The 15,787-nt window shown below is 39.3% G+C and overlaps 1 protein-coding gene and 1 long non-coding RNA gene across 2 annotated transcripts in view; one reads left to right on the forward strand and one right to left on the reverse strand.

Moving 5' to 3' along the window:
* Positions 1-2: 2 nt before the first annotated feature.
* LOC114938296 (roundabout homolog 2) overlaps positions 3-15,787 on the reverse strand; it is a 101,714-nt gene continuing 85,929 nt past the window's right edge. The window contains exons 4-11 of the mRNA XM_029312170.2: positions 15,318-15,448; positions 13,157-13,423; positions 11,966-12,246; positions 10,447-10,962; positions 9,565-9,795; positions 8,745-9,083; positions 6,848-8,654; positions 3-6,751 (exon numbers count right to left, since the gene is read on the reverse strand). Of these exons, the coding sequence (XP_029168003.1) occupies positions 6,573-6,751; positions 6,848-8,654; positions 8,745-9,083; positions 9,565-9,795; positions 10,447-10,962; positions 11,966-12,246; positions 13,157-13,423; positions 15,318-15,448 (3,751 nt within the window). The 3' untranslated portion in view covers positions 3-6,572. The remainder of the gene's footprint in view (positions 6,752-6,847; positions 8,655-8,744; positions 9,084-9,564; positions 9,796-10,446; positions 10,963-11,965; positions 12,247-13,156; positions 13,424-15,317; positions 15,449-15,787) is intronic.
* LOC114938300 (uncharacterized) overlaps positions 10,231-15,787 on the forward strand; it is a 53,859-nt gene continuing 48,302 nt past the window's right edge. Inside the window, exon 1 of the long non-coding RNA XR_003821046.2 lies at positions 10,231-11,031. This is a non-coding gene — a long non-coding RNA (uncharacterized LOC114938300). The remainder of the gene's footprint in view (positions 11,032-15,787) is intronic.

The raw sequence follows: 15,787 nt of genomic DNA on the forward strand, positions 1-15,787 counted from the left end.
GCTTCAATTTTCAACATTACCTTTTATTAATCGTTATCAGTATAATACGTAATGATATATATCAGCATATGTCGCTTTATACGTGTATGTGGTACTTGACAATAGCAACTGTTACAAATTATCTACAATCGTGCGCGTGTATGTCTCTATGTGTATGTATATGTGTGTGTAACGAGTGTTTCTGTAAAATATGTATACGTCCCTATCCTCTTTCATTCGTGCGATGATGGTCGATGAAGAGAGACTTCCTCCTCTTGTTTCTCTCTTTCGCGTATAGTAAATAAATTATAAAATTAACTATATAAAAATGTTCACCACTTTTATTATTTTTATATATCTGCTGTATTTACAAAATATAAAAAGGAAAGATTGAGCTAAATACGCGTTTTCGCGGACCCCTTTACATGTGTATGTAGAATGTATCGTAATCACACACATATGCAGCCCGTAAAGCGCAATCCATAGAGAAAGAGAGAGAAATAGCTTGCATTTCTTTTTCTTTCTCTCTCAGTGCCTCCGATACAAAAAAAATCACTATTTTGTGTTCTTAATGATATGGATTATTTTTACGTAGCTCTAGCTCTCTAACAGTCTAATTAACCCTCTGAGTGCCAGACATCATTTATCGATGAAACATTGTTAGCCCGATAAAAGAGTGTCATTAGCGAGTCTGACACAATCTAAGAGTTACAATCTTTTTACAATCTGGTATTTCGCATTTCGTGGAGGATTCTATGCACTTCAAATAAGTAATGACGAGTATAGATTTCCAATTAATTACAGTGCACCAATGCCAAATAACAGGTGTTTTAATTGATTTAATTTTCTCATTCTATCTTTTTTAGACTTATTTTAAGAATGTGCTCTTTGTGAAATAAACGTGGCATCTTCTTTTAGAAATAAAATTAGATCTTCGTCTTTAATGTTCCTTAACAAGCAAAGCTTGAAGGTTTTACTTTTGAAGTAATAGCTCTCTCGAAATTTTCATCAAAAAGATATCGATCTGGATTTGAAGTACTTTTTGATAAGTTTCAAGTACTCTCGAGATTTTTAATTGGAAAAAGAGATCCATTTAGATACAATTAACAATAGTCCTAATTAGTTAATATTCGGTAGTCTCGATCATCTTTACATTTGAAGTCCAGAGAACGATTATCGCACAGAAATGACTCGATATCGCTACAAATGCGAATTATCGCAGTTTCGCCCTAACGTTAAATGCATTCTTCTCCTATCTGTGTGATGGCAATTCTACTGACAAATAAGAATCTGCTCGAATTTGTTGTGTTATGTCGCGTGTATGTTAATACATGTGTGTATGTGTTTTCCGTGTTGACGCGAGTCGTGTGCGCAACTTTTCACCGAAGTTACAATCTACCGTATTTTTTATACAAGTCCCCTTCTCAACCATCGTAACAATAATACAAAGATGACAAATTATATAAAAATAATACGTTATCTTTTTCGTTCCTTCGCGCATTGATACGATGGTTTGGCAGATACGTTTGTTGGCTTGAATCACGATCATTTAGGAATGGAGAGAATTACGCTGGCGCTTTCCGAAAGGGTCACAATTCTGTTAGCCATCGAAGAGAGATATATGTTTATGCGCAATGTTGTTAATTAATCCTTCCTCGATGCAGCTGCATCGCGCGACGCGCCGATCCGAGTTCGCGCGAACTTTATCTGGAAGCTGCGGATCCACCTCAGCTCAACTGTTTGCAGCTATAAACTATAGCCATCTGTTTTTCTTGGATGTGGTAAATCATCTCTGATGAACCCGTACCTTGACGGACGCAGTTGTCTCTCGAGGAAGATCTCTTCTCGCGAGAACAAGAAGAGAAAAGACGAAGCATTGACACGTCTTAGAGAAGCGCCGAAGCTATCTCGACATCTCTCTTCTCTCGCGATTTAACTCTCCGCTGATGATCGCGCGAACTCGTACCTGACGACGGAAATACTTAAAATACGCATCCTACCTAATTACGTTTACTGAGATGCTTCCTTCTAGCTAGAATAGTCTCGACTTGCTTTTCTTTCTTTTTTCATTAGCCTAAAATTGTATCGAGATGATATCCTCAATCTCTCTACTCGTTACTTATTTTCTTCATCTGCGCTTTTTGGATGGACTTTTTTTTACTGAATATAAATTTATTCGCGTGCACAATCGCGGTACATGTGAGTAAATTTATACACATCGGGACTTACATCGCTATATAGTCGTATATCACTAGATAGACCTTAAGTTCAACTCTCTGAGTTAATAAATTTAATTCGATATCTCTGCTAGAACTTTTAATTACTTCTTTCTCTTTCTCTCTTCTTCGTGCCTCGACCATTTTCGAGATCGCAATTCCTGTGTATGTGAAACCTTTTTGCTTTTTCTTTTTTTTTATGGAATTTATACACATGGCAGTGGTTTGTCAAGTATCCGAGTGAGTAGTATCTGTCGCACGAGATAATTTTTTATTCAGGCAGCATGTTCGATTCGCGAACCGAGTGAAACTATAATATTGTATTGCGTGTGTATATATATATATGTATATATATAACAAATTTGAGCGATTTACCACGCGTCACTGAACGAGTTACATGTAAGCTCCTTATGATAACGCTACTTATTACTTAATTGAAAGTCGTAATTAATAAGTCGCATACATTCGCATACAAAGCTACATTCTCGCTTGTTTCATCGCGACACGTCATTACGTGGAGGAAAAAGATCAACAGAATTATTGGAGAATCTCATCGCTCCGCGCAATATACTGTCGCAAAATTAAGAAGATCCAAATCTCAACGAGATTTCTTTAAAAAAATGCGTACAAAATATCTCGGTTAAATATATACATAATAAAAAACGCGGATCACGGATTAAACGGGTGTTTCGAAACAGTGTTTTTTTCTGAAAATTAGCCGATGATATAAATAATTGGCCATATTGTGAAGAGCATTAAACGTAGACATATTTAGCATTTTGATTTTATACTTAAAATTTATAATTTTTTTCTCTCTGTCTTCTCGAATAATTATATTCGTATAGAAGAATTATGCGGCACATTCAGGAAATGCTGTGTCGTCAGTAAATGTTAAATGTGGAGTACTTAACATGCATGCATTCTCAGTCGCATTCTTGATAAATATTTGCATATATGCAAATTTGTTCGTTAAAAACAAAATTCTTGCGACAATTTTCTTGTAATATATAAAATGTTTTATTCACTGCATAACATATTTAGCCACAGATTTATATAGCTCCTTTCTAGATTCGTTCAATCGAAATATAATGCGAGAAACACTGATTCGAATCATCCGTAATGTAAATGCGACATGGTAAATTCTGCGAATAAACGCAACATACTTTCTCTCTTTCTTATTAAAAATGTGCGTTTCAAAGGGGAGAAAGACGAGGGTACATACAGTAATATAATTTCACGATCTTAATAGTATACAATTTTTTAAATCCCTATGCAAATGTGCTTTCACTACGAATGCAAATGTATTTCGTTGCGTTTTCGATCTAAAGACTCACAGATCGCAAAGAAAGCTAAAAAAATAAACGCGGAAAAGGCCTAAGAAATATTTTTTAAAGTGTAAGAATTTAAAAATTACTTGCAAATCATGTTACAAGTATTGCTTTCATTATTTCACAAGTATTCTACTAACTACTTTCCATATTTTTATTCTTACAATCTCCTCTAAAACCTTTGATAATATAATAATATTAGTAATAGACTTTTTTGTGAACGTATGGTATTTAAATTTATGATCCGCACTTATGTATAATTATTTATTCCACGAGAAAAATTAGACCGCGACGACGGAAACATCCGATAAAATCGGAATCAGGTACGCGTTCGAAAATATTAACGCACTTTGCATCGGCAGTACAGCTTCGAAACGCACATTTCTAGCTTTCAATTTTATATATCAGATTGTGTTGCGTGCGTGTGTAATGAACAGAGTACACGAAACACCTTACATGTCTCTGTCTCTCTCTCTTTCTCTTTCTGTCGCTTACGTAATACGGATTTTAGTCGATACGGCGTATAAATTAATAACTAATGACTAATCTCGTTAGAATAACTTTGTACAGTTTATACAAGAGACCGTTTGCGAGTGTGTCTGATATGATAATATATATATAATATATATATATTACGCGTTTATTGTTACTTCGTTTCGTTAAAAACGTATTACTACGTGCGTTCGTTTTGGAAGATTTATATACGTCGCCCCTCTTCGTGGAAATTAACCCCCTCCCCAGGGTCGCCTTAAGATTTAGGAACGTTATATCCAAAATAATGTTTCATTTGTCGCGCGTAGCCAGGACAGGCTGTCGAAAATAAATGCCACGCTTTGTATGATCAATGTGCGAGCACGACACGTTAATCCTTTCGCTACGACGATTATATGCTCGCCTATCCATTAAGGTTTCACCCGTGTTTCACCAAGAACCACGACTGTAATCGCACCCCCCTCTAATTGTTCAAATTAAGAAAGACAATAGAGGCTTGCCAGCTTCACATTCCGCATTTAGCCGTATTAAACGCGATCGTTTGATTCTGAGTTTTCAATTGTCAAAACACGTGAATGAGAAACGTTCGGTCAGAATCGAAGGAACTCGTTTATAAATTATATACCATTTAAATGGAATATGAATATAAGTGATTGCTGTATACTACAAGTTGCGTTATAATACGTTTGAGTCTCGCATGATAAAAAGATATTACTTCGTTTGCAGGAAGTGAACAATTTTGATAAAAACTGTAATCGTAACGAAAGGATTATTCCACGCCAACAACAAGCAAATACAGTCGATCGATTTAATCTTGCATATAATAGATTATTCGTTTGATTGCTTTCGGGACTTTTGTGTGAATTATTTTATTTTCGTACACAAAGAAATCACAAAATCATATTGTTTTAAGAATCATTCAAAGAATCTTTGAAATAATTTCATTTTTGTAATATTAATCTCCATACAATTACGTATAAAAATGTATACTCATTATTTATTAGTCTCTTCTTAAAGAATTAGTCTCGAAGCATTTCTTTGCGATTGTTTCAACAACTTTAATCAATTTTTTTAATCATAATTTTTTTTTTTAATCAAAAATGTTATTTTTTACAAGAATATACTTTACACTTCTGCAAGAAGCTTAATTCTGTTTCATTAGTATATGAAACTAAATTGAAATTATTTTAAGCCCGTCTTCTCGCGAATAAATTTCGACAATTAGTAAAATACTGATAAACTGCGTTTGTTTGATTCGTACGCGCCTTTCTTTATTCGCGTTCAAGTAACAAGCCCCGTTACGCCATGAAATTTCCACCCACGTATTTTTCTCTCCGATTATGCTATTGTCATATAAAAAAACTTTGAAATGTCAGATTGCGATATTCATACGCTGATATTAAACCGGAAACCGGTCGCGCGAGACCATTTGTAGGTCGTAGATATTCGCGAGTTAAAATATGACTTTTAGAGTTATATTTAAGAGATAACTTAATTAAAATAGTAGAGTACCTTAACGTGATGCGCGAGCTACGTCAACGGGAATGGCAGTATATAGCAGTCAAAAGTATAATAAAGTTTAAAAAGTACCGACTGGAATATTTAGACCGGTCTGGCAGCTTGGGGATTGAATCTTCGTTCGAGGAACATGACGCGACAGCAAACCACAATTTGCAATGAAAATATCGCACAACTTTTTTTTTCCTCTCTTTTTTCTCCATAATATCGCTCGAAAGTTGTGATCGTTTTCATTTTGCAGCGTTATATAAAATGAGACTTAAAGCAAATACGAGTAAAGTTCAGTAAAACTTTTTCATCAGTCTGTTTGGCAGTAAATCTGTGTGAAAAAGAAATAAAATTAAGCGTCGCGTTGTGATCCTCTTTTTTTCTGAAAGCCCCTTTGTAGCCCAATACTGAATACAAAACGATCGAAAACGTCATGTATATAACGGGTTATACCGGCGTTAAAGCGTTAATGAAAAGCGTCGCGAGTGTCAATCACGGGGTTTTTATTTTGGAATCTCCAAGTGTCGAGATTGTGTTGCTTCCGCGATAGAAGACAGTTATTGCGCTTCGTACGAACATAGGGTTATTCTACGAGCTTAAGCTACCGCCGCATATAATCGGCTAAACGTAAGCGTTCTCAGTCATGGAATACTTACTAATTACTTTGCGAAATCTATCAAACCTTCTTAATATTATGTAACGCGATGGTACACAGAAAAGCGCGAGATTCGCCCCGCAACTTTGTTACCGAACTCACTTTCATGAGCTTGTATATATAATCAACAAATTAAATCAGAGTACATCGGCTTGCGGGCCGTCAACTATATATATACATATATATATATATATATATATATATATATATATTTATATATATATATTATATATATATATATATATATAAAGGCGCGCTTACAGTAGCTCGACGAGCATCCGCGACAAGTTTGCTGACTGCGTAACGGCCTCCCGTAATGCAGACTACGATCGTTCGTTGTGATCGAAGGCCGTTCGTTCAGGCACGTCCTATACTTGTTATACGTTCAGGCAGAATTTAGCTCTCACGGTGATCACCCAGTCGACTAGACTCCGTTGGAACGATCGGGTTATTGCCGCTTGCGAAGATACTATTTAGCTTATTGTATCGTTGACTGCCCGTACTACTCATCGTATTCGAGGCCGAAGAATTGTGCTGGCTATAACCACTCGTTCTCGAAAAGCCAGGTAACTTGTCTGAGGAACGAAAGAAATACAACAGTCAAGACATACAAATTTAGAGATACAATTTTTAAGTCGACAAATTTTTATTTTTTTAGTTTTTTTCGTTACCTTTACTACGATTATGCCTCAACCTTTCCTGCGAATTCATGCTTCCGCACTGTCTCGAAGGGATGCAAGAGTAATTGCTGTCGCTACTGTACGTAGGCGAGGCCGTTCTGTTTCTCCTTCGCGGACTCCTGTTACTCCTGCTTCGGGAACCCGTTGTCCTGCTGCTACCGTGGCCGCATGCGGTACCGTATTGTTGCGTGTTGTACTGCACGGTATCGGCGTAGAGGCAACTCGATTCCGAGCACGAGCAACATGCGTCCGAATGCGTGTTGGAGTCGCACGACTTCCTGTCCCACTCGTCGTTTTCGGGCTGATAAAGATTGTCATTGTGAAACATATCATCCCTGTGCCGATAGAGCTCCTCGTTCACGGACGACGGCGTCAGATGCGACTGTTGTTGATTGGAGGAGCGCGCAAACGCGGATTCGCGGACCCCGTAGTCGTCCGATAGACCGTTTTGATGATGATGACCGTAAATGACGGAACCGCTCTCGTACTCATTCTCCTGATTCTTGTAGTCGTAATGATTGAAAGTCTGCGGGAACGAGGGCAACGGCGGCGGATTAGTCTGCGGCGGTAGCGTCGTGTATCTTCCTTGTGACACCTGTAGATTGCCGGATACCGGGAGAACCCCGGGTTCAGAGTGTTGTTGACTCTGCCCACCACTGTTCCATGGTGTCGGTGACGGACTGAAGCTGTTGGTTACTCTGATGGGCGGAGTAGGTGGACTCTGTAGATTGCCCGAGCCAGCACCAGAACTACCGCAATGATCCAGGTCGTTTTGAACGCTTCTCTTGCCGAGATGCGGACTGAACGGCACTTGCTGTTGTTGCGGATGCTGCTGTTGCATTCGGCCGGTGGCCATTGACGTACCGAGCGGAGGCGGATGCTCGGGTGGTGGAGGTAACATGTCGCACCAGTTGGGCATCGGCATACTCGTCTGAGGCACGTCGCTGCTCGTTGGTCCCGCTATTCTGTACTGCCTCCTCTGTATTTCTAGATTCTCGTCCGCGTAGGTAGCGTCGCCGCCACTCATGTTATCGCTACTCGGCGATACCGTGGATTTGTTAGGCTCCTGATTCGAGTCCAGACTCGAATAATCGGGTTTTAGACACGAGTCGCTAGAGTTCGACTTCTGACAGCTCGTTTCGATCGAGTCCGAATTACGACTACCCACGCACAGAGTCGTGGTAGCGTACGGTTCCGGTGGCGGTGCCTGCATTTGCTTCCGCGTGTTATAAAACGTTGTTAGATTTACCTCGGCGTACTCCGAGCCAGTCATACCCATTATACCGGCCGTGAGCATATGTTGATTGTTGAGCAACTTGGTCTCGCAATCCTTGTCGTTGGCAGCCTGGAGTGTATTGGTAGGACGCCAACCGCGCTCCAGCCAGAGCGTATCCTTGTTTAATTGACATATATCGTTTGCGGTACCCACGGGTACGTTCAAGTGACCCAATTGCTTGCTCATCGCTTGCCTGCGTCTCACGTACAGCGCGGCTAGCAACAACACGACGACAACGATGAATATCGTCGTTATCATGAGCACGAGAAACCACGTTTCTCCGACGACGGACGCGCCTCCGTGACTGGGATCGGTTCGGGGTGGTAACTGCGTCAGTTGTCCCGGATCCATGTTCAACAGTGTTGGACTGGAGTAGGGACCGAGCCCGACGCGAGTTTGTCCAGCAACGCGCGCCGTGTATAAACTGCCAGTAGTCAGACTGTTGATGATCACCGACGTAGTTGACGCGTTCAGGGACATTTGACCGAGGATTTTGTTACTGCTATTGCTCTTGATCTGAATCTAAATTGGACAAATATGAATATTGACAGTTAGATTAAATAAAGAGAAGAATAATTCTCGCGACATATCTTTTAAAGAAAGAATTTTTACCCTGTAACCGATCAATTGACCGTTTTGAGTGTTCTTCGGCGGCGGCGACCACCGAACGAACGCCGAGGTCATATTTATCATCCCTACGTGAACGTTCTCGGGAGCGCCCGAGGGCATATCCTCCAGAGTGGTGACCAGTTTCACGTTGCTCGGTCGACCCTCGATTATCTTGTAGAACGGGACCAGGAAGAATTCGTATCGCGTATACTTCTTTAAATTGGTGAGCACGTAACTGGTGGCGCCGGCATTGAGCACCGTAACCATCTGATATTCTGGTTTCTCGGAAACCTCGCGATACCGTATATAAAGACCCTCCACTAAATCCGCCGCGCCGAGAATCTAAAATTTAGATTGTAGTGTGTTATTTTAATTCTTGCTGTTGTTATTGGAATGTTTTCCAATTCTAATTGTCGCGTCGGAATATATCTCAAATGTCGGATATTTTCTCTCTCAGGAAAAAATTTTTAATATAGTTTAAATAAAGAAAAAATTGCATAAAATTGTTTAATTATTAATTAATATTAAATTTAGTTTCTATTTTTTTTATAAGAGAGATTTATATCGAATAAATGTTAAATTAATTCTCTACTAAACTAAAATACCCTTAAAAAATAAACTATATTTTTTTTTAACAAACAAAATATTTTGTAAGATATATATGCAAAATATAACAAAATATTTTGCAATATTTTTACACAGGTAAACATTTATTTTTAAAAATTTTCAAGCTTTAGCGCAATTTCCGCGATATTCCTGTACATTGTTGCGTTGTGCTGTTGATGTAGGCAGAACGACACGGGAAATTTCAAGCGACACTTACGTCCCACATAATTTTGACGCTAGTGCTAGTCGACGGTTGCACCTCTTTGAGATGTAAAATCTCGCTGTTCAACCGATCTCTGGCACGAGTCAGTTCCACTTGTGGTACCGTATGTTGATTTACGTTAGTAGTTTGCACCACGTCCGACAATGGTCCGGGTAGCGAGAGCCCGTGGCTATTTTCCGCCCGTACTAGGAAAACGTAATTGGTCTCCGGCCTTAAATCTGTCACCTGTTGATAAGTTGAAGCAGAAAACTTGTTAGATCGATAATAAAAAAAAAAGTGAAAAAATGAATTTAAATAGTGGATGAATTTATATGAAGAAATAAAGTTAAAAAATCTCTATATTATACACAAAGACATGTTTTAGTACATTTTATACCGCTTTTTTTATTGGCTACCGCGAATATTCATTTTTTTATGTCACGTCACTTATCTTTGAAGATACTAATTTATTCTCTTTTCAAAGGTTGCTCAAAAGCATTATACTGTATATGGTAACAAAGTTCAACGTATACGAGATGTTTGATATAGAATATTAAAGTATCTCTAGACGCAGTTGACCGCTTCTTTGTAGGATTAGCCGCCTCTCTTGGTCCTCTTATTAGATCGTAGTTCCAGCGTATATAGAACTTTGATATTAAATTTTTAACTGCGATATAACGTGAACACAATTTATGTTTATAGATCCGTTTTTCAACACCGCACATGATGTCGCAAACTACCTTCGTCAGCAGTTCACGTTCTAAATACACTTTCGAAGCGATACAAGATGGGAAACTGAAAATATCTACTTGAAAAGATCGTTGAGACTCGGGGGAGTGTAAGCTACTATAAAAGGAAAGGAGGTCAAGCATCGCCGATCCACGATGTAATACTCACGGTATAGATGTCGTCGAGGACACCCGTGGCCGCCACCACCCAGCCGGTGTTTAGGTTGCTGCTGTAGTACTCGATATTGTAGCCGATGATCTTGCTCTGACCCTCTTGGCCCGGGCTCCAGGTCAGAGTGATCGAGTTACTGGTGGCGTTCACTATTCGCGGCTTGCTCGGGTTCTGCGGCAGCGCCGACACGTCGGGCGTGCGATGAAAACTGGCGCCGGAACTCACCGTCAGCAGGTAGGCCGACCACGAGGTGTTGCCGGATTCGGACGAGGCGATGCAGGTGTACAGCCCGGAATCGTTGGTGTGCAGATCGTCGATGAACAACGTGCCGTTGATGGCCATCGTGATCCGGCCGCCTTGACGTACGAGCACACCCTCCTTGTGCCAGTGAACCCTCGGCGTGGGTGTACCAACCGCGCGACAGGGCAACGAGGCGACGCTCTTCAACGGCAGGGTTTGATTCGCCGGACCCAGCTCGATTATAGGCGGCGGTGTCTCTTCGGCGGACGTCACCTTTATTACAACAGATGTAGGGAACTGTGTATTGGAAGATGCGAAGAGACGAGAATTCGAAATAGGGAGGTACGTTTATTTTGTATAAAATAATCATGATGAAAGTTTTGATTTCTTGAAAAAAAATATATAGGAGAGAATTATAGAGAATTTGCAAGTGTCACGGATGCTTAAAATTCACGCGATTAAAACGCGTAATTTTCCAATATTTGAATAATCCGGAATTATACTTGTTAAAGTCATACTTTTCTCGTTTTTATAGCTGGAATATCGGAAATTATGAACCAGCTAGCCGCGCCTACTTAGCCGCTGAATTAAGCGAATATTGCATCCAGCAAGTTCGGTCGAATAGCTCGCGTTGGAGTGAAAATATGTAATTCAAAAGTTTCTTTTCTATATTACACCTTACAACTTTGGCTCCTCGCTCCGAGCGGGGAGAAGTTACCGAGTTTCCATTCGCCAAAGTTGATTCGCCGTAATACTCCCTATATGTAGATAAGAATTTTATTCAGAATGTGGGGCAACTCCCTTCAGGCTAGGATCGCGGTGTGCAGCACCGGCCAGAATGGTAATTCTGCACTCATCCGGAAGAGCGAGGAGTAGAGGGGATGATATAAATATGTATCGAGAAAATGAACCACTTAATGTGCACGCTCGCCTCTCTCACCCTGGACGAGATTTATCTTGGCTGTATATTTTAAACTGTTGCATGTCCATTTAGCGCACAATCTCATTGCTCTTACAACTCTATACGGGTGTATCATAAATTGTTACTAATTTATGATCTATTAATCTTGCACAGAGCATGAAAATTCCATGTTTAAAAATGAAAAGGATATATAATTAAGACAGAGTGTTTAAAAATCTATTTTCTAACGAATACACGAAAAATAACAGTTTATATAAATGTGCGAAAAAAACTTTCGAGATCATATGGAGTTGTTGGAGCGCGGTTGAATAATTGTCGTGTGAGACGTACATTTTACAAGGTTCACACATATACCTGAAGAAATACGGTCGCGGTGCTGGCGCCGGCCTGACTAATGGCGCTGCACACGTAGTGGCCCTCGTCCTTCCTGACGGCGCCCTTGATACTCAGACTTCCGTTTTCCGTGACGGTGTAGTGGCTCTGATACGTGTGGCCGGGGAACATTAGCTCCTGGGAGCCCTCCCGGGTCCAAAATATCGACGGCTTTGGCGCGCCTCGCGCCGCGCACGAGAAGGTAACGTCGCTCTCGGAGCTTACTGTCTCGTCCTTGGGGAAGTTGGTGAATACCGGTCTCGCTGTAACAAACGGTCCGTATTCGATACACGTATCCTTGCCGTATATTTGGCGATAAAGACGCTCGTTCAACCCTTAACTCGTATAATCCTAACTTTGAAATAAATGAGTCAAGCTGCTAGATTCTGTGTATACGATATACATCTCGAGCATCTTATTATTATGAATTTAAAGCAGATTTATTTCCACGATAGAAATACCCCATCTTCCCGTTTTAATTTATATTATCATATTATTCTATCACAATTATTTTATTATTACATTATATCAAATTATATTATCATATTATATTTGATATTGAATTTAGCGCAATGCAAGTCAGTTGTGGAATTAAGTTTCATCCTCTCAATCTCTAAATCTCTTCGCATGAAGAAGTCGCGTTTCTCACGGAAATAAGAACGCGAGTAGAGAGACGTAGGATTACAATTCAAATAGCTCGTCGTTTAAATAAAGGGAATAAATCTTGGAGGGGGAAAAAAAAGGTACATCCGACAGTTTGCAATAATGTTACCGATTACATATAGCTGTTGAGAATTTACCCCGTTTATCTAACAAAGCGTGAAGTTTGAACTATCTACCTTGTCCGCGTCCCTATCTCTCGCTCGCTTCGAGCGACTCCGACAATACGTTCGTATTTTCCAAGCCGCAGGATTTGCGCGATTCGCGTCCAAGTCAAGCAAGCAAAAGTCGACATCCGACGCGACGGGATATACACATTCACGGCTTAATATGCGGCGATAATGCGCGGGCGTTGCGTCTCTGTCCTCTTGTGCGGCAACAACCCCTTCACTCGTCACCGGCGCGATAATCGTACACCGGGCGCGTAATTAATTTCACGGCCGAGCGGCTCCTTACACAGGGAAGGAAGCAAGAGAGAGAGAGAGACAGGGGGACGAAGATTAGAGTACTCACAGTGCACGGTAAGAGTGGCGCTCGCTGATATCGTCCCGACGCCGTTATTCGCCTCGCAGATGTACGTTCCCTGATCTTGGGGGTTCACCCGCTCGATGTGTAAACTTTTGTCCTCGAGGATATGCGCCCGACCTATCGGCATCTTGCCGTCGTTTCGCCGCCACAGAATCTCCGGTGACGGGTCGCCACCCACCCTGCAGACGAACTCCGCCGTCTGATCCGTGAGGATCGTTTGATTCGACGGCGTGGCCACGAAGTACGGTTTCACTGCAAAGACAGAACGAGGATTCGATTGGAAAGCCCTTCGGGGGTATCCCGAATTATAGCCCGCGGCTTTTCACCGGATTCCCGGCTCCGCAATCGCAAACCCAGCACTCGAAGATTATTTATTTAAGGTAATTTCATTACTTTACTGGAGCGCGAGGTTAATCGACTAGACAGTTGGAATAAATAACTATTTTATATATCAATTAAGATGTTAGTACATAGAGAGACTTTTCTCTCGGGAATTGACCTGAAAATCATGGTAATCGCTGGATAATATGGTAGAATTGGAAAATTTTGAGTTTCTCTGATTAATACTTACTATTGTACAATAAAAATATATTAATGCCTACCACAATAAAATGTAAAATATGTTTGATTAATTTTACTATGTATTTTAGTAAGAGTGGTAGATATTAGGTAATATATTTTTTATCATGATAAATATTAATCAGAGGAACTCTTATAAAATTCTTCCAATAGCATAGAGTCCTATCATGGTATCATGGATCCATTCGAAGAGAAAATTCTCTCTGTGTAACAATAATACTGCAAATAAATATGTATCTGATGCCGTTCTAGGATACTGAAGATACTGAAATACTCTATTTCATTTATATAAATTAAAATATGTCAGTACAAAAAGGGAATCTTCTCTTAGAATTTATCTTAAAAATTATGGTAATCGTAGGACAGTATGGTATTAGAATTGGAAGAATTTTATAAGAGTTTCTCTGATTAATACTATTTTAGTAAAAATTAATCGAACATATATTGTGGTAGATATATCAGATAATGTTTTCTATTGTATTAAATATTAATCAGAAAAACTCCTGTAAAATTCTTCCAATACCATATTGCCCTACGATACCATGAATAAATTCTAAGAGAAAATTCTCTCTGTGTAACAATAATACTGCAAATAAATATTTATACAATGCCGTTCGCATAAAATACTGAAATATATTGCTCTATTTTCCATAAATTATCATTATAAAAATAAAAATTGATTAAATGAGAGAGGAGATGGTATAGAAATAAGGGACTATAAATAAAATTAGAAAAATATGACAGAAAAGTAGGATACACCAAGAGAATAAAAATATCTCATTTTCAATTCTCGATAGATATTTGTTTAAGAAATCTACATATTGTAATATCAGAGATTAGATTGGAAATATGACATATATTGATTATATGTACACAGTTGAAAAATTTGTATTAAATTTAATAGATATCACATGTCCCAAACGGTCGACAAAAATATTTGTGTTAATTTAACATAATATGCGGATATGTTAAACGAAGACACGAATGCTGTGTTGATATTTTAATACAAAAGAAATGCAAAACTTGAAATAATTTAAAATAAATTTTGTGTGAAATTAACATAGAGTATTAATGTAAAAATTGACTAAAACTATGTTAATTTTATATTTTATCATTTCCACTCATGAAATAAAAAACCAACATTTTTTTCTGTAAATTTCAACAGATAAATCGTATATCACTAATGAAACAGAACATATTTATCGTGTAAAATTAAAAGTAGATGGACATTATGTGTTACTTTTACACACTTCTTCGGTTGTTTGAACAATTTAACATTAAAGTTCAATTAATGTTAAATAACGAACACAAAAATGTTCACGGGAACCGTGTTTTAAGACAACACAAATTTTCTTACTGTGTACAAAATAAAAAATAGAAAGAAGGATATTAAGATCTTGAACACTATAACAACTTGAACGTTTTGACTTATTGTTAACGCGAAGCAGATCTTGTCGGGCAATCGGGATTAACATGAAATGCTCCGAGGTCGATCGTATCTATGCCTGCTTCTTAATCAAAATTGTACGTGGGAAATTGGATATACGAGTTCGTGTTGTACGCTTACCGTGAACCGTGAGGGTCGCTATCGCGGATCCCTTGGTGCCGACCATGTTTTCGGCAATGCACTGGTACTTGCCCTGATCGGCCGGCCTCACGTCGGATATCATTAGATTACCTCCGTCCACGAGGGTTATCCTGAAACGCCCGATGAACGATTAATCAAGCCGCGGAGACGGTTTCTCCGTCGCGATAAGAGCGACGGCGACGAAAATTACGACGATTAATTTCCGCCCGTAAGATCAACGACGTCTTTAAGCGTCTCTAAATACCGATGGGAGAGAGAAGGCGTAATAACAGTTCAGGAATGCATCATCCTACATATACTCGGCGCATTATAATATAATATATTATACGCGTAATTTTGCGACTAAGAAATTAACGCGGATATTATGAAGTTCCCGAGATAATTTCTAGCGGATGACAGCTCATATGTTGATCGTTCCTAGACGTCGGCACTCGCGAGAACTTTGGTGC

This window comes from Nylanderia fulva, unplaced genomic scaffold, assembly GCF_048542155.1.
Source record: "Nylanderia fulva isolate GAGA-0341 unplaced genomic scaffold, ASM4854215v1 Scaffold17, whole genome shotgun sequence".
Lineage (NCBI taxonomy): Eukaryota > Metazoa > Arthropoda > Insecta > Hymenoptera > Formicidae > Nylanderia > Nylanderia fulva.